Raw genomic sequence first — 27,856 nt, 5'->3', positions numbered from 1 at the left:
TGGAGCAAAGGAACATTATAAATTGCAAGGTTTTACTATAATTATACTCATTTCTCTATTTACATTTATTTAACTCTCTGTTTAGCTCCCTAAATTGTACTATTGGATCTGTGCAATGGAGAAAAATTCAGAAAAGATTTTATATAATGGTAAAGCCCTAAGTGTCATATTACTTTTATTATATTTGTGAAAATAATTGGAAATTTGAATCAATATCTTATGATAAATCTTCATTTAGTATAAAAATGAGATTTTACTAAAAGGTACAATTAAATTTTAGATTTTATAGCTCTGCTATATCTGAATATCTGCTATCTGAAAACAAGCCTGCCAGTAAATAGGTCATTAAATAACAAAAGAAAAATTTCTTTCTAGGAGAATAGCTCAAAAGTTTAAGAGCCCAGAGACCACTCTTCGTTTTCATCTGGTCTTTACAACCAGGTAACACCAGAAGAAGCATCTACCACTGCTGCACTGTAAGATGTTCACACACTGTCGCAGATTAAGGAAAACGTCCAGTGTCGAGAATGATAAAGGAAATACACAATGTCTTTAAAGGCATAAGGAAGAGTACTTCAGGAAACAATCTGAGATCTCTCTGTCACCAACTAATTCTCTACCTAGGCTCCATTGTTTGTCTAAATGAAGGCTTAAATTCAGTTAATCACTTTTATATATTTTTAAATTTTTTTTTTTTGGTGAGGGAGATTAGCCCTGAGCTAACATCTGTGCCAGTCTTCCTCTACTTTCTATGTGGGATGCTTCCACAGCATGGCCAATGAATGAAGTAGGTCTGCACCCAGGATCTGAACCCGTGACCCTGGGCTGCTGAAGCAGAGCACACATAACCTTAACCACTTGGCCATGGGGCTGGCCCCTTGAGTTAATAATTTATAAAAATCAGTTTTATATTAATAATTTATATACATGATTAATCACTTTTACTGAATGAAAAAGCTGAACTGTGGCAGCCAACAGAGAAAACCATACAATTTTCTTCGCTCAACAAATAGTCTGTTACTTTACATATCTTTAGTAACACAAAAAATTTGTGTACCTCAATAAAAGGGGTATAAATGAAATTTAATCAAATGGAAAACCCATTAATCCTTTAAAAAATTCCCAAGCATATTTTTCACTGCTTTTGGAAACTGCTGTTTTAGAAATAAAATGAAAAACATTACTGTATAGATTAGTAACTAAATTTTTATTAGCAGAAAGCCTCAATGATAGAGATTGAAAGACAGAGCCCCACACACATCAATATCCTAAATTAAGGACCACTGTTTCCAAGATCTTCAAATTTCAACTGTATGAACTAGAATTTTACCTGGAGAAAAAAATACAGTGAGAAATCAATTTCTAAAAACCCTAACTGGTTTTATATAAAACCATAGTCATATTTTACAATTTTAATCACTAGAAAAGTTTAAATAAAAACAGTGTTTTTGAAATCTCTGTGTATGTCTGATGGTGTAATTGCTTAAAAACAAAATTGAAAAAATATGGACAGAAATTAGAAAAACAGTCCAAGAAAAGTAATACAGCCCTATACCCAAAACAGTTAAAAAAATTTTCCCCTCTAGTTCTCCTATAATTGGCCACTTGTTGCCCTATATCGCCATCTGGTCTGTGGTGACTATTTCCAACTCCCCCCCTGCAGCCTTGGGCTTGGGGTGAGACTCTGAGGCTGGAGTCAGCTGTGAGGCTAGGACAAGAGTTGCTGCTGTCCTGATTATCAAAGCCTTGGAGAATGAAAAGAAGTATGTGGACCTCCTTGAAGAGAATGCTTATCTTAAAGACAGAATTAGCCAAGTAAAGAATAAGACGGAATTTGCAGATACTGGAAACACACTGGGAATGAGGGATGCATCAAGGATAGAAGTGGTAGAAAGTTGTCAGTAAAGCAGACAGGAGGAGGGGGAATAAGATGGATCATCTATTTCTAAAAATTTAAAATTATAAATCAGAAAGGGATCAACAGAGTGAATCCAAAATCCATATCGATGAGGAAATGATAACATACCTAAAGTGGTATTTTTTCCAAAATCATAGCATATTAATGGCAAAAAATCAAGAAACAGGATTACATGGACCCAATAAAACACATCCAATGTTCCATCACTCAGCTTCAATTATCAACTCACGGCAAATTCTTATTTTGTCTATTCTCTCACCTACTCCCCACTCCCCTAGGTTGTTTTAAAATAAGTCCCCAATATTAAATCATTTTAGCAATAAATATTTCAGTATATATCTCTAAAATTTAAGAAGTCTTAACAAAAAAATTTAACACTATTACCACACCTAAAATTATTAACAATAATTTCTTAATACAGCTCAATATCCAGCCAATATCAAAAATTTTAAGTTCTATAAATTTATTTTTTACAGTTTTCTTGTTCAAATCATAATCTTAATAAGGGCCATACATCACAGTTAGGTATATCTTTTAAGTCTTTTTTAATCTGTTGACTTCCACTGCTTACAATTTATTTGCTGTTAATTCATTTTTAAGAGGGATTATTTTAGCAAATAAGCCAAAGGAACTGAAATAGAAGACTTAAATTATGCAGCCTTGTACCACATCTTTCATCATCACATGCTTGGACAGTTACCCTCACACAAATATATTCCAAATCCGTGAATATCATTCAAATGGTTTTGTGTGACAGCTGATACCTGGGATGTGTAAAACTTATGCTGCCCAAGAAACAAAGTATAAAAAGTTCTTATAAGTGACACAGAAAACTGGACAAGACATCCTGTTTTTCCTAATTTATTTATAGTGTAAAATGTTTATTCAGATAAAAAAATCCAAAACAATATTTAAAGATTTAAGACGCATAAAATTACTCAGAGTTTTCTAAGTGTGAAACAAGTCATCTCTAGTAGTCTCTGCTCTGCTCTCAGCTCCCAGCCTGCCCCAGATCTTCCACAGCAGTCCCTCTAAATTTAGAACATTAGGACAATGTAACTTTTAAGATGGACTTCTATGAGTTCAAACATTTCTAAAACTAGAGATTCTTTTTGAAGTATTAAACTGACAAAGATTACACACACATGTCCAGGAAGGATGTAGAGAAACAGGCACTATAAATTGCTGCATATTGGTACAACTTTTCTGGAGGGCAGTTCAGTAATATTTATTAAGAACAATTAGAAATGTTCACCCTTTTGATTCCATAATTCAATTCAAGTAGTTTATCATTTGGAAGTAATCAGAGATGAAAACTCACCCAGAAAAAACTAACATTTAAAGCCTAGGTGTATATCCTTCAGTATGCTCTATATTTTCTTTTTTTTAATAACAAAGAAAGATCATATTGGAATTCCTGTTTAGTAATGTGACTTTTATTTTTACTTTACAATATAAAATGAACCACTCTTCCCCAAATCAATAAATGTTTCCTCTAATTCTGAACCTAAAGTCTAATTAACATCCACTTTAAAAAAAAAAGGCACGGCAGGGCCGGCCCAGTGGCGCAGCGGTTAAATGCGCACGTCCCGCTTCGGCAGTCTGAGGTTTGCCGGTTCACATTCTGGGTGCGGACATGGCACTGCTTGGCATGCCATACTGTGGTAGGCGTCCCACATATAAAGTGGAGGAATATGGGCATGGATGTTAGCTCAGGGCCAGTCTTCCTCAGCAAAAAGAGGAGGATTGGCAGCAGATGTTAGCTCAGGGCTAATCATCCTCAAAAAAAAAAAAAAAAAAAGGCATGGCTTTTTCCAGCAGTGGTGTCAGAAATGTCATATAGAGAGAGGTAACCACCAATCATTTCAACTTTTACCCCAAGTCAGAAACTACCTATATCAAATCAGTATGTTATTTGCAATGTTAAGGAAAAGAAAAGGATTTGAGGTCACAGAAGATAATTTGTTTTTATATTTTATGAACTTTAAATAAAATAAACTTTTGAGTGAGCACAATAAAATATTGAAGTCCATCAGTTTAGACACTTATAGGCATTATTAGGGGACACATATCATGTGACTCTAAGGTAGCACTAAGTTCAAAAAGTAAATATAATTATTCCAAAGATTAAAGTCTCTAATTTCTCAACACTATCAGTTATTTGTGATAAGGAATACTTTGTTTAGGAAATCTTACTATTGGGATTTCCTTCTAACAGTGACATGTTAAGAAGGTAGATTCTCAAAGGTAGATTGAGAAGGATTGAAAATAATTCTTAAGAGGAATGATGAAGCTAAAAAGTGTTCCCAAGCCCTTAAGAAATAATGCAATCTGGAATGATCTGCAGGAAAGTTAGGAAGTAATCAGCCTTTTAATTAAATAAAGCAAATTAAAATTTTTCACTGTTCTTTATTAACACTTCATGGTTTTTATAATAAAATGTTACTCACTTATTCAAATAAAGAATTGAATACCTACTTTATGCAAAGTGCTATGGAAAATTCAAAGATAGGGGAAAAATTTCTTGTTCTCAAGGAACTTACCATCAAGAAGTAAAACATAAAGAATGTCAACACAAAATATCACAGGTAAACATTATAAGAAAGGTGAAGAGTGTGGGGTAGTTCAGAGAAAGACAAGATCTAGTTTTTTTCTGCAAACAAGTAAACATTTAATATTCAGATCTAAATGACTGATAATTAACTCCATCTCGTCTTAATTTGGCCTTTAAATCCTTCTCATTACAAATTGAAGCATTTATGTGTGAAATACTATGTTTCATATTTGCCTTAAAATATCCCAGTAAAAATAAATAAAATAAAAGATATAAGTGGGGAAGATGAAACAAGAAGGGCAGGTGGTTGAGTACTGAAGTTGGTGAACGGTTCAGGAGAGTTTGATACACTAATGTATATTTGAAAATTTCCATAACAAAAAGAAATAAACAAATCTTGTTTGAAAAGAAACCAAATCAATTAATGATGACTCTCTGAAGCAAGCTATCTATATACTAGAACACAGAAAAACAACAATCATTAAAAAATGTTCTATGTGTAAAACTAAGACTCATTATTCCACAATGAAGTGTGAAATCAAGCTACAGTTTCATTACCCCAAAATATAAATCCTACTTAAAATATTTTATTTATTCTACTTTACACAGGCTTTTAGACTATTAATATTGTTAGCTTATTAATATCCCCAATATACGTTAAAACAAATGATATGCATTTATATAACAGTTCATTATTTTAAACAGGTTAAATTCATTTTCTTCAATTAATGTACTTTCACAAACCTGTAAAGAAGTTAAAGGAAAATCAAAATTTCAATAAAGTCCAATATGCAAATTAAAAAAAAGCATAAAATTACAGAGCTCTGAACTATACATGTAAAAATACTCTCATATCCTTAAATATACCAGTAAAGGACCCCTTGATTTTATTCCTCATATTTATAACTTGAATACATCTAGAAGTTGCTCTAGCTGAGGAATCAATCTGTCAACATTTATGTTCCAAAGTTACTGGCATGTTTTCTAACAAGCGTACTTACTTGCTGTTTCAATACCAGGTTCTTCACTCCTTCCATCACAAATTGTGATCCTGTATTCATGACTCGTGATAAAAGACTAGGGGTGAAAGAAAAGGATCACACTAAGTATAAAGTCTCTCTCCTATTGTTACAGATAAACTGTTTGTCTGATTACACACCACATGCTGATGCTAACTATGCCTAACACCTGTGTTTTCATTAAACACAAGTGACTTGAGAATTTCTGCTTCCATGGAGATCACAGCTGCAATTTTATTTAAAAATAAAAGAGTAATAAAATATTCTGGCTAGTCAATAATTATTAATAAAATGTAAAAATAAAGAGCTGCTCTCAAAATAAACATTTTAATTAATTAGCCTTAGCTATAGTTTTTAGGCAAATTATAATTTGAAGAGAATTCCTTGCTTTTCTGATTGCCTTAATGCTAAAACAATAAAATTAAAGATAGTAATTTAGATAATTTGCTTGAGGAGTTCAAAATATACTAACATATTGAAAATGTATAAGCCCATAAGTATGATGAGTAGGCCAAAAGTTCCTATGTTCTCCACAGCACAGCAGCCAGTTCCAGTGCTGCACTGTGTACTCTCTCCTCACCGTACATAAAACGTATCACACAAAAATGTGAAGTACAACACACCTAGTGAATTCTACCTCACCTCTGAAGAATGTTTATTGTCTGAATTTTTAACAACAAATATAACACCAAGAAATGACTTGCCATAATGGGTTTATATTTGTGGTTCACATAGGCTCTCACATGGAATCAAAGGATGCTATGTGCGACAGAATGGCAGTCCTGCATTGTGCTATCAGAAGACTAGGCACAGCCTTCAAATCCTCCAAGATTTTCTTACAACATGTTTTATTAAAATCCTCAACTACAAAATCCATAAGAAATCTAACACACTTTTAATATTCAATATTTTAAGACATGAAACTGGAGAGTCTATTTTATTAAATACATGAGAGTAATTTTCCAAAAATATTTTCCTTTTCCCTATCCTGTCCTCACTCCCCTCTGAAATGAAGAGATGGACAAGACGGGAATCCTTTCTTTAACAGAAACAAGAGAAAGTAATCTCTGTTGGAATGGATAGTTCTGAGGCAATTCCCTGGCCCCAGGTAACTCTGAGGGAGCGGGCTAACCTGCACAGCACTGTCTGAAGGTGGGGCCATCTGGATTCATCTTGCCAGGCACTTACAAGGTCCTGCCTTAGGCCCAAATGTTTTTGTTTTTTGGAGATTGTTTCAGTAAAACTAGCAGCTTGGGGTGGGGCTAGGATAAACCTGTTTTCCCCTGGGCTTCATGCTTTTGTTCTAAGCTCTAAAAAATAAGCTAGAATTTTGAAACTAGTATGGTATGGAAAAGAGTAGTTAGAATTATCTTGTTCAGTTCCTTTGAAAATCACACTCTAGGATTCTCTGGAGTCAGAAGTCATACCTAGCCCTGGGGAATTCCTCCCTATCAGTTAGCAGTACACCTAGGTCTGTCCTGAAGCTACGTCTTGAGCATCTAGCTTCAAGTCTATATTAGTCATCAACATTGATATAAAAATAGCTTTAACTTTCATGTATCTTCCGAAAATGAAAAACAATGCTTTAAGAATGAGGAAGTATACAAAACCACACCATGTAAAATATACTAACTTACATTTTAAAATGAGAATTTAAACTAAGGAAGCCAAAGGCATGTTGACATTTATTACAGTGAAAACATTCCGCAAAGTGTCACACATTTGTTCTTAAGGCATGAAACATGGTCTAGAGTACCAGACTTATTCAATCAGAATTATTAAAAATATTTACCCCATTGATTTAGTGGTAGTATTGCCATAGCTGGCAGGAGCTGAGGCCATCTTAGCAAAAGCCCTATAAAATAAAATAAATAAGAAAGTTATATTTAAAAGCTGATTATTAGAACTAACATTCAGTATCATGTCATTAAAATATCTATTGACTATAACTTTTACTATGCAGATATTTTCTGAAAAGAAATAATTTTTCAACTAATACAATTCAATGTTTCAGTACAATTAAATAAACAGTGATTATATAATTTGTAACCACGTAAAATAATGTCCAAGAACAGTACAAATAGTACCGAAACACTGAGATTCTTTAAAACACACAAAAGCATTATTTGTCCAAACTTCACAGTTTTTCTTCTTTTCATTTTTTTTATATCTGATCATTAGCATGAAAGAGAGACTTGCTGCCTTAAAAGAACAATCATGTACTGATAAGTTGAGTCTCTATGAGTCTCCAGATTCCATACTCCTTTGTTCCCAGACACATGCCTTTGCTCATGCTGCCCTTTGGGGGTATAAACTCACTGCCTTCTCCAATAAAAACTGTAGATTTCCTTTTAAGACTTGGCTCAAAACCAATTTCTTCATTAACACTATTCTAACGCTCCTACTCAGTGATTCTTCCTTTTAGTTATCTATAACACACACTTTCATACTTAATTGCATATAGCCATTTATTTTCAAATCTTTCTAAATGTCCATATTCTCTTTAACCAAACCATAGAATTCTTGACGGCTGGGCAAAAAGATGGCACTTAGATGTGTTTTTGAAAATATTTTCCTTCTGGGAATATGTTCACCGTAGAGAATCCAGAAAACAGAATGCTCCCAGAAGAAGCCTAATACTTTGAGATAATCACTGTTAGGATTATGGTATATATTTTTCTAATCTTTGGACACATGCATATATACCATATACAGTTTAAAAACAAAATTAGCATCATATTGTACATAGTATTCTCTAACATTTTAATAGCATACCATAAATGTTTTTATGTGAATCAACGTTCTTTTATAACGATTCTTATTTCAAATGCTTTTGTAAATGATAAGAAAAAAAAGTCTACCTAAATACAAGAAAACCTTATGAGAGTAAAAAAAGAATGGGAATCACTAAGATGAGGTAGTTGAAATGCTAAAGATATTCTATTTCAATGACAAAATCTGCTGATAATACCATTAGACAAATCCCAAACAGAAAAACCACAATCTCATTCAGAAAGGGGGATGTAAGAAACTGTTTCGAGAGTAGACTGAAATGTATGCCTTTAACAAAATTTTTCACAGAAAGTAGTATATCTAAATAATAAAGAAGGATCAAACAATTAATAGTTCATTTATATGGCTGAATATTATGCAAACACTAAATACTATCATTGGAGACTATTTAAGACAATGAAAAACCGGTGTGATAAAAGTTACTGGAAAACAAGTATCTATAATACAAACTAGTATCTATAATACAAAAAACCTAGTATTTATAACACAAAACTGTATCTATAATAATGATTTCCCAGTTAAAAAAATATGCAATATGCATATAAAAGGATATACACTAATGTTTAATGGTAGAATCTTTTTTTTTAAAGATTTTATTTTTCCTTTTTTCTCCCCAAAGCCCCCCAGTACATAGTTGTGTATTTTGAGTTGTGGGTCCTTCTAGTTGTGGCATGTGGGACGCTGCCTCAGCATGGCTTGATGAGTAGTGCCAGGTCCGTGCCCAGTATTCGAACTGGCGCAACCCTGGGCTGCCGCAGCAGAGCTCGAGAACTTAACCACTCGGCCATGGGGCCAGCCCCTAATGGCAGAATCTTGATGGTTAGATTACACAGGTGAATTTTTACTTTCTTTATACCTTTCTGAGTTTTCTAAACTTTTCTTCAGTAAACTGGTCTAACCCTTATAATTAGAAAGAAAAATGCTACCAATTAGCAATTATACATTTTGTAACCCTGTAAAATGATCTTCAAAACTGCCTTTCTTCGTATAACACCAAATGTTTAAGGAGTTCCAAATAAGTCATAATGTAAAACACAATGACATATGCCACACAGTCAAATGTGTAAGTGTATATAGTATAAAAATTGGAAAAGACAGTTTTCAGTTTACCTTATTAGACCAAGGTTTGTTGTTAAATTTTTTTATTACAAGAACAGTCAAATAAAAGGAATTTGAAACAACAAACAAAAGTATGGATAATAAAAAGTACTCATAAACTCACAACCCAGAGATAAGCACTGTTAATTTGGTATATTTCTCTTGCTATGCATATTTTTTGATACGGGTGAGATCAGAAAGCATATTCAATCTCATAGTCTTAAAAAAAGTAACTATTTTAAGAAATATTTTGAAGGTACTGCAGAAAATTTGGAAAATAAAGAAAAGCACTCAAAAGGAAAAAATTCTACCACTTGGAGTTACCTATTATTAGCCTTTAGATGTATGTCATCTCAGCTATGCAATTATATGTATATATGTGTACATACACACACACACACGGATGATGGATAAAGGAACAGATAATAGGGATCATACTGTAAGAAATGTCATCTGAGTTTTGGCTCAAATGTCACCTACCCAGAGGCTTTCCCTGATCTCAACAAATTTAGCTATCACTTCCAACTAATTAAGATCTTATCACTTAGTTTTATTTTCTTTATATCACTCAATATGGTTTAACATTATTCTGTTCTTTTGTTTGACTTATTGTTCCCTCAACACAAGTGTACACTCAGTGAGTGCGGCAGCCTTCCACAGCATGTTCACTACTGTATTCCCAAAGTCTAGAAGAGTCCCTGGGCAGAGACAAAGGGAATATTTATCAAACGAGTCAATGAATGGCATTGTAAACTAGTTTCTCACTTTACAACATAACACGGACATTTCCCAATGTCATTAAATAAGTCTTCTACAACACGATTTTTAATAACTCAATTGTATTTTCAAATGGAAATGCCATAATTCACTTATCAATCTTACTGCTGGATATTTAGATTGGTTATCAAATTTCATTATTACAATTGCTTCTAAGATTTTACAACTCCAATTACTTGTTTGGGATAAATTCTTAAGAGAAGTACTAGGTCAGAGCTATTTTTTTTTTTTTTGAGGATGATTAGCCCTGAGCTAACATCTGCTGCCAATCCTCCTCTTTTTGCTGAGGAAGACTGGCCCTGAGCTAACATCAGTGCCCATATTCCTCCACTTTATATGTGGGATGCCTACCACGGCATGGCTTGCCAAGCGGTGCCACGTCTGAACCTGGGATCCGAACCGGCGAACCCCAGGCCACAGAAGTGGAACGTGCGCACTTAACCACTGCGGCACTGGGCTGGCCCCTCAGAGCTATTTTTTAAAAAACCTTTTTATACCATCCAGCAAAATTATGACAATTTATGTCTAATCATAGAGTATAAATGCATGAATTAATTTTCCTGGATCCTTGGCACAATATTTTCTAAATCTTTGCATTATGTTGACCTGCATTTCTCTCATTACTAGGGAAATTAAAATTTTCATTTAATGTTTTTGAGACATTTGACCCAAAACATTTCAGTTTTTGACTTTCTCATCTTACCAATGAAGAAAATATAAACCTAAGAAAGAAAGGCATTGCTATTTTATGTAATTTTAAGTTGGGGAAGGGGTGGGCCAGATAAGGAAATATTTATACCACTGAATAAAAAAACACTAAGGTACTGTTCAATTTTCTTAGTAACATTTCCATTTTCTTGGGAACTTGACTTCCATTATACTTTCTTAAATGATAAGAACTGAAGAAAAAGAACTTACTTCCACTGTTTGATATATTGTAAGGGATTAAGATTGCATCCTGCATCAGTTAAAGCTTTTTTGTATTGCTCCAAATCAGCCTGAAATAAGAAAATACAATATGACAAAAAATTTAACTCTCATAAGAGAGACCATTTTGTTTGTTATTTGATTAATCAAAAAGTTAGACCAAAGGCATGGGTTTAAATTCTAGGCCCCTAACTAGAGTCGAGTTGTATCTTAAGAGGGCACCCAAATGAACATATAAGATGAAAATTACATATAATAAAAATTCTCTTTGACAGGCCCCCATATCACCTATGAAGTACAGCATTTTGTCATCCTTCAGTAAGTCCAACAGAGTCAGTTTTTCTTCCACTGTTGAAACAGATTGCTTTTCCTTGGGATAGCATTAAATCAAAGACTTGGCTTGACCAAGAATATTTCAAAACCAGAAACACAAGGGGAATGACACTGAGAGAGACTGCAGATTCAGGTTTTCCCATCTCATATTCACTCTAGACGTCCACATTCATTAACTGAATGGCAAGTGTCCTACACTTTTTAAATCACTGTTTTCTCTTTCACGCTCTTTTTAGTTCCTGATGAGGAAGTTTAGTTGAATTTGTGTAAGTTAAAGGAGCTTATCATCATAGTGACACCACTCCAACAGTTGTACAAGATAAAAACTTTTAAGCTCACCATCAACCAAAGACGTTCACTACCTTGCATTTTTGGGACTATTAATCTGACATTAGCGGTCACAACTGCTTCAAGCCTCTTAATGATCACTTAAACTTGAGAAAAGACATAATCCTTCCCCAAAATAAACGAAAATAAAATATCAAATTGAGTTTTAAATTGATCAACTTGAGTTTTAAAATCATATATTCTTAAGAAAACATTGTAAATAGGCTATTAGAATCCCAAAAGACATAAGTACACCCCCATTAATGAGAGAGAGATTTCTAAAAAGAAAACTATACTTTCTTACTGAATTGAAATACAAGTCAAGTGATGCATTCCTAGGACAAAGTAGAATTGCCCTTCAAATATTGTATTTAGTTTGCTATTTTAACATGCCTAAGATTTTTGACAAAAAGAAGCCTTACAATCTACCAGACATTAAAAAATAATTGCTACCAGCAAAACAAAGGAGTTTACAAAAGCCCTATCATCCTAGATGTCATCTCTGAAGTTCTTATGCTTGCTTGTTGCTTATCCAGTAAAATTATCCTGAGTTAACAATAGAGTTAACAGGTCCTTAACCCAGCAACAAGACTGAGACCAAAATCACTGCTTTCCTTCACAGTAAGTCAATTACCTATACACAGTTAAAAAAACTTATTTCCTCAAAAGCGACCGATGGCTCATTACAGAAAAAGAACACAACAAAATTACCCACAACCCACTCTTCCAGTGAGGAAAAAATCTTCTAGAAAGGAAAATGTGTCATTTTCCAATCATTCTTAGAAATTTATTCTGATATAAACATAGCTATTTTATTTCAATACAAAGTATTTCAACTTTATTTTTACATGAATCATATGATGGATGTGAATCTGAAGTTTAATCTCATTAAATTATAATAGTTACATAACTTTTTGGAACTCTGGGTATCTTCCTCCAGGTGACTCCTCTATATTATATAATGGACAATAGTTTTAAAAGAATTGCAAAATATTACAAAATTTTCACTTTAGGTTGAAGATAAATTCCTTGGAAGGCAAATAAGTATTAGTGTCTATAGCTTAAAGAAATGGAACTTCTAAGATCATCACATCTTGAGAAATGGTAAGACTAACCTTTCAAAAAGCATAGCAAACTTGGTTAAGTTAGTTTAGAATAGTTAGTTCCTAGAAATAAGAATTTTGGCCACTTGAATTCAGTCATATTCCAACAACTTAAAAGTGGTCAGACATTTCATGAGTGGATAGTTCTCTTGGTGACAATAAATACTAGTATAAAACTCAGCAGTAAATAGAACCAGCCTTAACAAACTGTTTTTCTTTTAAAAACAGGAATGAAGTAGTTATTTGGCCATAGTGATTTTTACTTCTATTTTGAAACAAACAAGTATACCCCCTCCCCCCAATAACTGAATACAGAGGACATACCTCAGAAGGTGCTTGCTGTGCGCTTATATAATAGATAAGAAACAGCCTCATTTTATCTTCTGGAGTTCCTGCTACATAGGGGGAAATAGATTTAAATCTTAGACTTTCATAATTCTGGTTGTTATGTATTATTGTCAACACGATAAATTCAAGGCACATATACACGTGACAAGACGAAATATGGTTCTTGATTCTACTGATTTAAGGCTATAGGCACTACATTACAACCACAGATATGGAAAAAGATTAAATGCTGTGGGATTAAAGGGATGGGATATAGAAGTCTCTCCATTCTATCTTCGAAACTGTCTATAATATTGAAATTTACCTTTCAGATATAAACTCAAAAGCACAGAAAGGTACAGGTAGTGTAGTCATATAATTCTAAACCAGGATACTTTTGAGATGGAAACATGATGCTAGTAATGGTTATGTAAGGACAACTGGTGTAAAAATGGGACTGCCGTGGGAAACCAGTTGGATGGTCACTCTATGTACTAGGTTATGAAACCTTGTCGGCTAAAATCATCCAGCTGAGCCTACGGTCATGCTTCTGAAATCAGGGCCACTAAATATACATTTCTCCTCTTTCAGAAACGTATATGAAGATTTGGGAAAACCATACATTTATATTAACATAAACACTGTTGTATTATGCAGTAGAATATACCTGCCTGAAATTTTAAGATAAAACACAGATTTCAAAGAAATTTCCTGCTTGCAATGGGTGCTTTGAGCTACCACTCCTATTAGCCAAAGCCCAAGACTGTCCACAAAAACTCATTCATTCTCCCCTCTGCTATTGTGTGTACTTTGGTGCAAAGTGATAAAGCAGTAGTCATGAGTAACTCAGTTTTACTACTCAACAAATAACAACATGTACTAACTCAGAATTGTTATACTTTATTATAGAATAAAAACTAGGATAATTTTTCCAAAACACGACTGATGAACCATCGATTTTTTCATAAGGTTTAGAATCCAGACATCCATTGTCAAATTATTCTTATTTCCTAAATATGTCAAAGAATGGTAATAAAGATCAATGATAGGTTCTCCTAAGTTCTCATGCTTACAATAAATACTGTATTTTGGGCATTTTGAACTAGGTTATGAGATTCAGGGTCTTGTTTAAATCCTAGGAGAAAGCTGATACTTTTGTTTTAGCAGTGTTCAGGCCAAAGTTCCTACCAGCCTTCTGTGGGTTGTGGTTCCATTGTGGATTCTATTTTCAAAACCTTTTGAACTGCTACTGGGATCTGTCCCACTGTCCAGTGGCCAATATGGGAACGGGGAGGTCATCTAGCCCTTCACCTCTCAGTCTTTGGAATGCTGTTTAGGATCAGATTCACGCAGGCGCAGCTCAGAGGTGAGCCCAGGAATTCATAAACAACTTTATGTGGTTGCTTTCCTGAGCTCCTTCCTTCTGCAGTCTCCGTGGTACTTTCCAGTTTTCTTGGCCTTCCCTTTTTGGTGCTCCAGCCAGAAAACTTTGGCTTTAGTTATCCTGCTCCATTGTGCATTTCCTGCCACTATGACTAAGCAGCTAGAGGACAAAGAGAAAAAGAGGAATGGGGCTTGCCGTAGGCTCTTGGGACCATGGCTCCTAAGATATGAGAGAAAGGCTCCTCTCCGTCAGTTTTAATGGCCTGTGGGTCCCTGCTGTTGCTTTTAATATCCTTAGCAAGTAGCATAGCCTTTTTTAATAAAAGGCACTTAGTCTGCTGGAAGAAGGAACAGTTTCCACTCTTCTTCAAGGAGAAATATATTTTATAATTGCTACAAGTTAATAAATGCCCGAAAACCTCTGCTAAGACTTTAAAGAGTCTTAGGATGGTAAGGCTTGGACAGCATCCTGATGCTTATAATGACTCATCACAGGGGAACCAAATGGAAATTGTAAAAACGTATCCTTTACAACTGTCAGTACTCTAGAGCCAGTAGCTACAGCCTGAATCCTCTTGTCATACATAAACTTCTACTGTAACTGCTCTCTATTTTAAAGTCAGAGATTCCTCACTGAGGAAAGTTGTAAGTACAATTCAGAGAGCTTCTTTTCTCCCTGAACAATTTGGGAGTAAGATGTTGACCTGCTGTCCTATCACTCCCAAATGTCAAAGACATTCTCCAATATAACAACCTCAATATAACAACTATCAAAATCAGGAAATTAGCATCGATACATTACTACCATCTAATCCTCAGACGCCATTTCAAGTTTGATAGATTGTCTCTATAATATCCTTTTGGGAAAAGGATTAAATTCAGAATCATGTGTTGTATACAGTTGTCACACCTTACATACAGTTTTCTTCTGTATGAACAGTTCCTCAGTCCTTCCTTGACTTCCATGGCCTTGATGAAGATCACAAGCTAGTTTTTTTGGTAGACTGGCTCACAATTAAGTTGTATCTGATATCTCCTCATAATTATATTCAGGTTATACATCTTTGGCAGGAATATCACAAAAGTGATACTGTATTCTTTGTATTGCACCCCCCTGGGTGGTGCAGTATTTCAACATTTCTCATTACTAATGATGTTTCACTGCAATTACCCAATAAGAGATCTGTTAGGCTTCTCCATCGTAAAGTGTTTTTCCCCCCTTGTAATTAATAAGTATTTTGTAGGGAGGTACTTTGAGACGGTGTAAATATGATGTAAAATTTCAATTTATTCATTTATTATATCTGTATGGATTCATGGCTTCCTATTTCATCCAGTGGGTTATAATCTGTCATTATCATTATTTATTTTGATGCTCATATTGTCAGGATCTGGCTACTGAGGGCCTCTTCAAGCTGACTTCTGGGTCCTTTTGACATGTCTCATCACGTTTTGAGTACTTTCCTTGCTTTCAGACACAACAAAATGTTCCAGGCTTATTTTGTACTTTCTCTTTCTATCTCAGCCCTGGAATCAACCACTCCTGCAATGTGTCCTAGTGGAAAATATTTATAAGCTAAAATCTTTACCGTTGGGTTAGTGTCACTCCTAGACCTGCTCGGTTGGCAGGGCTAAGGAACACATATATATGTGAACATAAACACACACTCCTATATTTATTTCTCTAGCTGACAAATACACAGTGAAAATACTAAGTCCACACCAACATCTCCAATTACAATCCAATATTACAGGGTTCATTCTACTTTTCTCCGTTTCCATGTTTATAACTTCCTTCTCTGACAAGAGGAAATTTGGCTCCCTTTATATTTCTGAAATATTTACTTATTTAACCAGTCCCCTGTATGTAACAAATATCCTATCTCTGCCGCCATCCCCTCGCCTGCATGGATGCCTTCTCATTCCACTTGGGCTCCGATTCCTACAACGGACCCACTCACACGCATGGACATAATTCTCACTGCACCTGGGCTGATGCTGGGTTGCTATTGTGCAGCGTCACCCTCCTTAATCTGTTAGGGCTCTTATACCACACGCTGGACTGCTCCCACATGTCGACATTGCTCACTTCACTTGGATTTCAACACCTCCTGCTAGATTATTAACCCTCTCACTACCCCATGCGTGAACGTCCCTCTCATCCTGCTCAGGTTCCAACATCTTGTTCTGGGCTAAAGTGGTACCAGACTGCCACTTGGCATGAATGCCTACCTTGCTCTGCCCTTTAAAAATAGTTTGAGAAAGTAAGGGGAAGGAAAAAGAAAAGGATCTGATTGCCTTTTTATTAGCATACTTGTTTCAACGTTACTCAAAACTTATGGTAAATAACAAGGAATAGCTCTGAAGTGACGGACGTATATATATTTTGCATTTTTTTCATTCTAAAGTGCAAATACTTTCAAAATGCTAGGTTCTCACTACAAATATAGCTTTTTAAAAGTGTGAACAATACTTATGGCTTCTCAGTAGTTTTTGTGAATAGAACCCTTTAATTACAAACAATTTGGATTTTTTTTTATTACTTTCCAATTTGGAATAAAGTCTAAAACTCATACCAAAACTATAATTCAAAAACCATTATTATTTAGCTGAGTAGCTTGTATGCAATATATAAACTGAATAGCTTATATGCTTTTCATTCGTTTTAGAAAAGAACTGAGATTTGAATTGAAAACTATTCTGAAGTGATCAACAAGTTCACTAAAGTTTAGAGAATTTTAGAGGCTAAAACCCTATGTAGATCTCATGACCATTATAACCGAAAGCAATAATTAGATTACATTTTCTAAGTACAAGTAGTTATATCTCATTTTAAGAAAATCTAACATATATACATTTAGATAAATGTAAAGGGATTGACTAGACTTTCTTTAAAAGTCAATTCTCTAAACATTTAAAATAGAATTTAGTTTTAGATAGATCTTTTTAGGAAACTCTTTGGGGTTAGACCAAAGTAATTAACAAGTGTACAACTTAGAGACACTTGCTTTGAATATTATACCTTCAAATCTTCCTGGAACCAGCAGAAATTGAGCTTCAGATGTATCACTTTAAATAAATTAATATAAAAAGTGCTTAAATACCATCGAAGAAAAGTTCAACGAAGTAAAATGCAAATCACTTTCTACTTTAGGAACGAACTTCTATGCTACGAACCTCTCAACAGAAAATAACTCATTTAATTATCTCATTATTAGCACAAACTGTCAGAAAAACAATACTTCTATTCAGAATCTTACTCAAATTGAAAATGCTGGAGCATCATATGTGAAACACACATTAACCTCAAATTTATGGTACATACCATCAGGGTCTGATATTATATCTAGAAGAGATTTATCCAGAGTAGTTTTGCTCATTATTTTTTCTTCATATTCAAAATATACATCTAGTTTCCTTGCCTGTTTCAAAATAAATATTAGAATACATTAAGTAATAAAAACATATTAAAGGCCTCGCAGCTTACTATTCTATTTTCTATGATCAACTTTAAAAACAAATGTTCATTTCCTAATAGAAGTTATTTTAAAGTTTCTTACTTTTGATCACTTAATATAAAAAACAATAGACTATTTTATTTACCATATTTGACTTATAAATTCAGAATTAACTCTGTAAGTCATATATATTAGCGAAGATAAAAATCACACAAATCACAATTATTGTATTAATGAGTAACTAGCACACAAATCATATACTGTATCCCATGCAAATTAATGTCAGGTGGTCATGTTACTTTCTTAGTCTGTAAATCCACATATTTTCACCTTAAATGGACAGAAAGTTACCCTAGTTAAATTATTTTCAATGGTTTTTAAAATAAAACTTTTTCTCATTAATTTTCCTACTTAATACTTTGAAGTTTTAGTTACTGGAAAAGTAATCCAACTTAGCTTTTCTGTACGACATCCTTTCTAATTTAAAATTTGTTGACTGAAATTATCCAAATGAAATTGACATTTAGGATCCTCCAAGGTAAATAAAAAATATCATTATCAAGTATCTATTAAATTATGCTTCAGATAATACAAAAGAGAGAAAAGAACACACTTCCATTGAAGGTGTTAACAATCTAAGGGAGAGTAGAAACCATTCATGAAATAAATTAGAATACTTAGAGACACCAACAAAGAACCAAAATATAAACATAGGACATAAATATATTAAGCTAAGACAATAGAATGAAATAAACAGTTAATCAATTGTGGAGGAGGAAGTGATGAATTTGAGTTTTGAAAGTGGTTTGGGGACATGGATAGATAGAATTCATTTCAGTTAAAGGGACTGCACCAAGACACAATCAGAATGGAGACTCTGTTCAGACTAAGGAGTGACAGACTAAGGAGTGACTTCATACACGAGGCGACAGGAAATCGTTCAGAGTCCCTCAATCCCACTCCCTTGCAGTAAGGCCAGAGCTTTAAAAGGATGAAATAGTCAGTTTAAAAATCAAAACAACATAAAAAGATATACATAGAGACCTGTCCCCACCTCTGTCCTCTTCCACCCCGTTTCCACCTGCTTCTATGGATATTTACTTTGATGATTTCTTCTATAGTTTTTCAGCTCCTTTATGCAAATGCAAGCAAATAGGGTCTATATCCTAATATTCCTCTGCTTTCTGACACTTGCTTTCACTTGACAATATATTCTACATGAGAACATGGAGAATTTCCTTATCAGTGAGCTCTTGACAGAAGTATGACAAACTCTTTAAGAGTTTTCCTTTTTATAAACTCTTCCTTTTTAAAACCCTTCATATTCTTCAGACTCCCTGACAGAGAAACTATTTTAACTACTATATAAAGCTACTTTGAATACCAAAATAGATAAGAGGTGAAGTCCTAGAAATGGAAAAATATAATATTAAAAATGGACAAAAGATATAGAAAGGAGATTCTAGGAACAAGACCATGCAAGTGGCTGTGGGACTGGAAAGGAAGAGACAGATATTTAATAATTAAATGAGATGGATACAGGAAGCAAAGTAGTGAAAAAAGTCAAAGACAACTCCTGGGGAACTAGGATGATGGTAGTAGGAACTAAGTTCACATGAATATTAGACTGGGAAAGGCTACATGTAGAGTGAAGCCAGGAAGGGACGGGGGGAGGTGGAAAACAAGATGTTAGAGCTGCCTTTCAGGCCCTCACAATCTGCTCCAGCCAAGCTTTTTTAGCACTGTTCACTAGGTTCAGTTCCCTCTAGTCACTTAAATACCTCCCTGACTTTCCATTAAACATCGTGTATACTTTTAATCCTCTAGGCTTTGGCTCAGGTTATTCTCTTAGCTTTTTAATATATTTCTCCTTCATCATCTGCCCAGAGAATTCTACTCATTTTTCAAGGTCCAGCTTCTCTGCAACTCTTCAATCTTTGTTCTTTCCCCTTCCTGCCCCTCTCCCAATCTCCTTCGCTGAAGAATTTATTACTCCCTTAAGTATGTACTGACAGCACTTTATACACCTCTCCGTAAGAACAATGATCACACATCATATTACTCTCCTTGGTTTACACGACACCTTCTAAAACTGTAAACTCCCTCGAGTGTGTCCAATTAATCATTTAACCCTAGGGGTCTAACACAGCGTCTGGCTCAAAACAAGTGCTTGATAAAATATTTGTTGGATTTCTAAGAGCAGGACGTATACAGATCAAGCAGTGATCTTCAAGTCATGAAAGTAGATAAATGAACTCCTGGAAGTGAAAAATGTAAAGAATCAGGTTTTTAGTGATTTATTATATATAATATTAATTTAAGTACGCTAAATGCCATAATGGAATCTAATGTCTGTACCCACATAAATCAATGAACCACGTTTTTTCACTGATTTATGTAGGTACAGACATTAGATTCATTTTGCTCTTCCTGATGTATATCTTACTAACACTGTACCTTCTAATGAGCAATGGAAATAGAATCCAAAAGCAAGTTAGTCTGACTGCTAATGGGTAGGGAGTTTCTTTGGAGCTGATGAAAATGTTCTAAAATTACACTGTGGCTGTGGTTGTACAACTCTGTGAATATACTAAAACCCATTAAATTGTATACTTTAAATAGGTGAATAGTATGGTATGTGAATTAAACCTCAATAAAGCAGTCAAACAAAAGTAACTTAGCATTTCACTATACTGATTGGGAAGGAGGGAAAGGAATGAAGTAGAGATTTTCTAACCTGTGTAAGAGAATTAGTATCTGTTCAGCACCCATTATGTGCAAGGCTACCACTTTCAAATGTTTGTAAACAGAACCTCAGGACCCTCTTTCTGAAACCAAATCTTGTCAGAACCCTAAACATAAAATAGATACAAGTGACGCATTAAATGTCTCTATAGAGCTCTAGGGTACCAGAGAACAGTGTTTAAAAACTATTAACTTAGATTATCCCATTTAATTCTCCAAATAACACTATGAGCTAGGAATTATTAGTCCCATTTTAAAGATGGAGAAACAGACACACAGAAACATAAATTTATTCAAGGTTACCAGAGTAGAAGTAGTAGAGAGTTGAGATTCAAATCCAGGTCAGACTCCAATGTACACCACAGATAAAGAGTAGGGAAAATTACATTTTCCTCAAGAACAATTTATGCTTCCTTTGTATATGCTTTATGAAAGAAAGTATATTTGTCAATTAGTACATAACTTGATTTTTTGGGTAATACACATAAGTATATGTGGCAAAAGGTTACTTTGTCCAGAGATGTAATATCTATAGGTCCTTTCCTTATTTTTTTAAATAAGGAAAAATACTAAGAGAAACAACTTCTATAATTCCAAAGATTGATTATTCTTATACAAGATGAGTTCAAAGGAGAATACAATTTTGATAACAAGAGTTACAAGGAAAACAGACAAGTTAAAAATATAAAACAAAATAACAAAGTCAAGATAATAAACAGATTTTTGGTAGCTTTAATAAATATCAAGATTAACTGAGTAAGAAGGGAATATTATAGAAAACCAAAGATTATGTATGAAATACAAATTATATCTAGTGAAAATAAACTCTCAGAGCCATGAATTTCTCCAAAATCCCTTTAGAAGGGCTTTCTAAGAGAGGAATCTGATAAAAAAAATCTAGTGTTTTTCTCCAAATTCCAGTTATCAGTGGACAGCCAGGCTGATGTTTTTCACATTTCAGTATATTGCCTCAACCTTTATATAAAATTAACATTTCATATATCTATCTATGGCCTTTTTTGACTGGGAAAAGCCTACTGGGTTTGAAAGGAACAAAAGAAGGAGGCACTTTTAACAACTAGCTTTTCCATTCCCTCACCATAATGGCTCCTAGGAGTCATCTGGGATGTATAAGCAGTACCCATATTTTACCTTTCAAAAATACATTACCTAGAAACATTTGTCAGATGACCAATACAGGACAGGAAAGGAATTCCCTTTCCCTTCCTAGGATTGTGGGGGATTTTTCCTTGTCTTTACCATTCCTCTTTCCATCCAGCTACAGACACCACCATTCTGGGACTACCTACTCACTGCCAGCTACAACTCTCATTTCTCACCTCAGTCTAGGACTGGTTGATGACAAAGACTAGAGTAGTATTTCTTGGCCTTCTCTCTCCTCCAAGCCCAAATCTATCCCCTAGCACTAGTCAGCAGTGCAAGTAAAGGCGAGAAGGGATTAGAGAGTTATACTTCCTTTTACTATTAAGAATCCCAATCTTCTCCTCCTCCTACTTCTTACAGGAAGGAGAGGGGATGATAAACCCTTCCCTGCTGCAACACAACATCAGGAACATTCCAGACTATGGATTAAATAGGATTTTTAGGACAGGGACCAATCTGCCACATAGTATCTATAGGAAAGAATATCCTAAGCTAAAATGACTTTAGAACTGCTCTTTTAGGATATAACCTATACCCAAGTTGAAGATCATTTAGATCCTAGCCTTTCTTGTTCTTTCTTTCTTCTTCCCATGTTTAGTTTCTATCATCTTTTAGGGCTGTATTTGGATATCCCTTTCTCCAGGTGGGTAGCAGCTGTATGTTGTATTGGTCTGTATATGTGACTAGAGCATAAACTCTAGTTTATACTAGATTACTTGTTCATTATTGTATGCCTTTACCCTGCAAGATGACTGGAATTCTCCAAAACGCAACTGCTTTCTGTAATATAACAAAATAGCACATTAATATACTTCTAGTTATTTAGGTGTGTATTCTGTCGCATTTCATACTGGTGGGTTTGCATGGATTTGCCAACATGAAAAGTTATGTTGCACAAAAACCAGATGATCCATGAAAATATATTTGAAGGTGTTCTTTAACTCAGATGGCTGAAAATATTTACTATAGAGAACCTGCTCATATGCCAAGGTGACTTAGAAATCTGGAATAAAATCCATCCTTATAGCTCTACCTCACTTCTGTGCAGAGATGGGACAGCGTAACGTCAAGATGAGGAACCTGGTTAGGATCTTCAGTTTCTACAACAGGCTATCAACCTTACTAGCTGGTTACCTCATTTCCAAAAATATGCATTTTTCTCTCAACCAAGAACACAAAATTTTTAGCATTCCAGGACCAAACCAGAATGTGTAACCTCAACTAGAGTCTCTGCTATCTAACTCTTATCAAAAGCCCAACTGAAAAAAGTGATATTAATATATCTTTTAAAGAATATGCCATCTTTCCACACTAGCTACTAAAAATTTTATTCTTAGTTTAAGAAAAGCCACTAGAATGCTATAAACTTAGACCTTACTATCTTGGTCAATCATAAAATTGCCGTCATTGAATTATACTTTAATATTACACTCTTGACTATCATTACAGTTGTCAAATTAAATCCATGAGAGTAACTGGTATTAAAATACTGCATCATTACGTCACTCAACTTACTCTAGATAATGTCTAATACAAGCAATGTCTTTTGTAATATGATGCTAAGGAACACTTTGCTTAGAATAAAAAACAGAAATTCTCCTCTCTGATAATAAGTTTTTAAAAACTTCATCACATCTCTTTTTTATCTTAGTTGCCAGAAAATTCAAAGCCAAATTTGAGAATCACCATTATTAACTATATAGCAACTATTCTGAGTTGTTACTTCATTATTTTTATGGGGTGTACTAGTTGTAGAAGCTGGCTTAAATCTATTTTTGAATAAGGAAACTTTATTTACTCTATAAATTTGCTCTCTATATTAACTCCTACTAAAAATATTTAAATTCTGACTAAAATGATCTATGTAATAATTTAAAATGTACAAGAAGTGATCTTTAGAGATGACTAGTATTAAAAATAATAATGTTAGCAACCTTATCATAACAAAATACCAAAAGTTGCTTTATCTATAATATTTCCAGAGAAAATTGAGCTATACGTGGCACTTGTAAACTATTATGTCTTATTTTATCATGACTCTCAGAAGCATTTAGTTTTAATTTATACCACCAACGTGTTGAACTCTTAAAAGATATAACCATGGTGGAGATAGGTGAGCACTCTCCGGCCTCCTGACAGCCCTGTGCATGCATACGACTGCTCTCCTGGCTGGAGTGCCCATAGTACCGCTGTGGCCCCAATGGTGGGAGTGCACCTCAGCACGACTGCAGTAATAGGTGGTGGCAGCCCTGGGCCCCTATGTGATCGCTTTCCCATCCAGTGGGAGAGCCCACAGTGCTGCCACAGATCCAGGGAGTGGCTTAGGCTCAGATCTAGTGGGGAGGCCCCACTCACCATGCACGACGGCCAGTGCAACCTAGGAAGAGGTGGTGGCAGATCTGCGCACCCAGGCAAATGACTTCCCGGCTGCCAAGAATGCCCACAGTACTGCTGCAGCCCTGCAGATGGGAGTACATCTTGGCGGGACTGTGGCAGCAGGTGGCAGCAGCCCTGAGCCTCAGTGTGATCTCTTTCCCATTCAGTGGAAGAACTCATAATGCCACTGCGGTCCCAAGGAGTGGCCCAGGCTCCGACAGGCACAGCTTCCAGGGATTGCAGCAGGTTCAGAATACACAGCTCCTGCTCCCCTGCCCTCCTGGCGGTGGCAGGTAGAATGTGCAACCAGATACTACCATTATGTGAAGGCACAAATCCACTACATCAAATAGTATGAAGTGGTATATTAATGCTCCAGACCAGAAGGAAAAATCCAGAAACCAATCCTGAAGGCACAGAAATTTAGAATCTAAATGACAGAATTCAAAATAGCTTCCATGAAATAATTCAACAAGTTACAGGAAACCTCAGAAAAGTAGTTCAATAGAATCAGGAATAAAATTAAGGAACAGAGGGAATTCTTCACAAAAGAGATTGAAACTATAAAGAAAAACCAATCAGAAGTGTTGGAGATGAAAAACAACAAATGAGATAAAGAAAAACCTGGAATCCTTAAATAACAAAGCTGATATTACAGAGGATAGAATTAGCAACTCAGTGGACACAAATACAGAAAAGCTTCAGATGGAGAAAGAACTAAGAACAAAAAGAAATGAAGAAATTATCTGAGAAATATCTGACTCAATTAGGAAATGCAACATAAGGATAACAGGTATTCCAGAGGGAGAAGAGAGGGAGAAAAGAGCAGAGAGATTGTTCAAAGAAATAGCTGAGAACTTCCCAAATCTGGGGAAAAAGCTGGAATTACAAGTAAAAGAAACTAAGAGAACTCCTATTATGTAAAAAGATCTTCTCCAAGGCATATAGTAGTAAAACTGGCAAAAGTCAATGACAAATAAAAATATAAAGGGCAGCAAGGAAGAAGAAAATAACCTATAAAGGAATCTCAATCAGGTTTTCAGCAATTTCTCAGCAGAAACCTTACAGGCTAGGAGAGAATGGAATGACATATTCAAAATTCTGAAAGGCAAAAACCTTCAGCCAAGAATACTCTATTCAATGAAAACATCCTTCAGATATGATAGAGAAATAGAGAAACTTTCCCCAACAAAAGCTGAGGGAATACATTGCCATAAGACCCCCCGCCCCAACAAGAAACGATCAACAAGGCCCTCACAACTGAAAAAAAAAAGAAAGGGGTTACAAGGCCTTGAGCAAGGAGATAAACAGGCAGATAAAATCAGAAAATTGCAACTCTCTATAAGAACAGGTTAGCAAACAATTATAACATTAAAGATAAAGGGGGAAAAAAAATCAAGGATAAACATAATCGGTTTATTTTTAACCACAAACTCACAATACAAAATGGAATAAGTTGTGACAAGAGTAACTTAGAGGGGGGAAGAGGAAAGGGATGGAACCTGATTAGACTAAGGAACTAAGAGGCTATCAGAAAATGGACTATCTCATCTATGAGATCTTTTATACAAACCTCACAGTAACCACTAAACAAAATATCAGAACACAGACACAAATGATAAATAAAGAGAAAACTGAGAAAACTATCACAGAGAGCCACCAAACTGAACTGGCAGTCCGAAATACACAGGATGAGAAACAAGGGAAATACAGAAGTACTGGAAAACAAGTGATAAAATGGCAGTATTAAGCCCTCATATATTAATAATCACTCTAAATGTAAATGGATTGAATTCTCCACTCTAAAGACAAACACAGGCTTAGAACAAAAGGATGGGAGACAATACTCCAAGCTAATGGCAAACAAAAGAAAGCAGGTATTGCCATACTTACATCAGACAAATAGACTTCAAGATAACAAAGGCAGTGAGAGACAAAGAGGGGCAGCATATGACAAAAGGGACACTCCACCAAGAGGACGTAACACTTATAAACATACATACACCTAACACAGAGCACCAAAGTACATAAAGCAACTATTAACTGACCTAAAAGGAGATATTAACAGCAACACAATAATAGTATGGGACCTTAACACCCACTTATATCAATGGATAGATCACCCAGACAGAAAGTCAACAAGGAAATAGTGGAACTAAATGAAAACCTAGACCAGATGGACTTAAGATATATAGAACATTCCATCCCAAAACAGCAGAATACATATTCTTCTCAAGTGCACATGGAAAATTCTCAAAGATGGACCATATGTTGGGAAACAAGGCAAGCCTCAATAAATTTAAGAAGATATTGAAATCATATCTAGTATCTTTTCTGACCATAATGCTATGAAACTAGAAATCACCTAAAAGATCAAAGTTGGGAAAGTGACAAATATGTGCAGACTAAACAACACGCTACTGAACAACCAATGGATCACTGAAGAAATTAAAGGAGAAATAAAAAAATATCTGGAGACAAATGAAAATGAAAATACACCATACCGACTCATAGGGGATGAAGCAAAACTGGTCCTAAGAGGGAAATTCATAGCAATACAGGCCCACCTTACAAACAAGAAAAATCTCAAATAGGCAATATTAAATGACACCTAAAAGAACTAAAAAAAGAAGAACAAAGCCCAAAGTCAGCAGAAAGAGGGAAATAATAAAAATCAGAGCAGAAATAAATGAAATTGAAACAAAAAAAAAAAACAGTAGAAAGGGTCAACGAAAGAAAGAGCTGGTTCTTTCAGAAGATAAAATTGACAAACCCTTAGGCAGACTCACTAAGAAAAAAAGGAGAAGGCTCAAATAAATAAAATTAGAAATGAAAGAGGAGAAATTACAATGGATACCACAGAAATATAAAGAATTACAAGAGAATACTATGAAAAACTATATGTCAACAAATTGGACAACCTAGAAGAAATGGATAAATTCTTAGACTCATACAACCCCCCAAAACTGAATCAAGAAGAAAGAGAGAATCTGAATAGACCAATCACAAGTAAAGAGATTCAAACAGTAATCAAAAACCTCCCCAAAAATAAAAGTTCAGGACCAGATGGCTTCTCTGCAGAATTCTATCAAACATTCAAAGAAGCTTTAATACCTATCCTTCTCAAACCATTCCAAAAAACTGAAGAAGATGGAACACTTACTAACACATTTTACAAGGCCAACATCATCCTAATCCCAAAGCCAGACAAGGACAACACGAAGAAGGAAAATTACAGGCCAATATTGCTGATGAACATAGATACAAAAATCCTCAACATAATATTGGTAAACTGAATACAGCAATACAATAAAAGGATCACACACCATGATCAAGTGGGATTTATAGCAAGGATGCAGGGATGGTTCAACATCCACAAACCAATCAAGGTGATACACCACATTAACAAAATAAAGAATAAAAACCACACGATCATCTCAATAGATGCAAAGAAAGCATTTGTTAAGATCCAAGATCCATTTATGATAAAAACTCTCAATAAAATGAGTATAGAAAGAAAGTACCTCAACTAATAAAGGCCATATATGACAAAC

At 34.8% G+C, this 27,856-nt stretch overlaps 1 protein-coding gene across 2 annotated transcripts in view; it reads right to left on the bottom strand.

The window, feature by feature from the left end:
* SCFD1 (sec1 family domain containing 1) overlaps positions 1 to 27,856 on the bottom strand; it is a 100,170-nt gene that overhangs the window by 21,594 nt on the left and 50,720 nt on the right. For both annotated transcript variants that reach the window (XR_011530552.1, XM_070587470.1), the window contains exons 15-19: positions 17,885 to 17,981; positions 13,174 to 13,244; positions 11,078 to 11,157; positions 7,284 to 7,346; positions 5,474 to 5,549 (exon numbers count right to left, since the gene is read on the bottom strand). Coding sequence is in view for 1 of the 2 variants with exons in the window: in XM_070587470.1 (XP_070443571.1) it covers positions 5,474 to 5,549; positions 7,284 to 7,346; positions 11,078 to 11,157; positions 13,174 to 13,244; positions 17,885 to 17,981 (387 nt within the window). In the remaining variant the exon portion in view is untranslated. The remainder of the gene's footprint in view (positions 1 to 5,473; positions 5,550 to 7,283; positions 7,347 to 11,077; positions 11,158 to 13,173; positions 13,245 to 17,884; positions 17,982 to 27,856) is intronic.

This window comes from Equus przewalskii, chromosome 1 (genome assembly GCF_037783145.1).
Source record: "Equus przewalskii isolate Varuska chromosome 1, EquPr2, whole genome shotgun sequence".
In the NCBI taxonomy this organism is placed as follows: Eukaryota; Metazoa; Chordata; class Mammalia; order Perissodactyla; family Equidae; genus Equus; species Equus przewalskii.
Note: the sequence above shows the minus strand (reverse complement) of the source record. Positions and strands in the feature narration are given on the sequence as shown.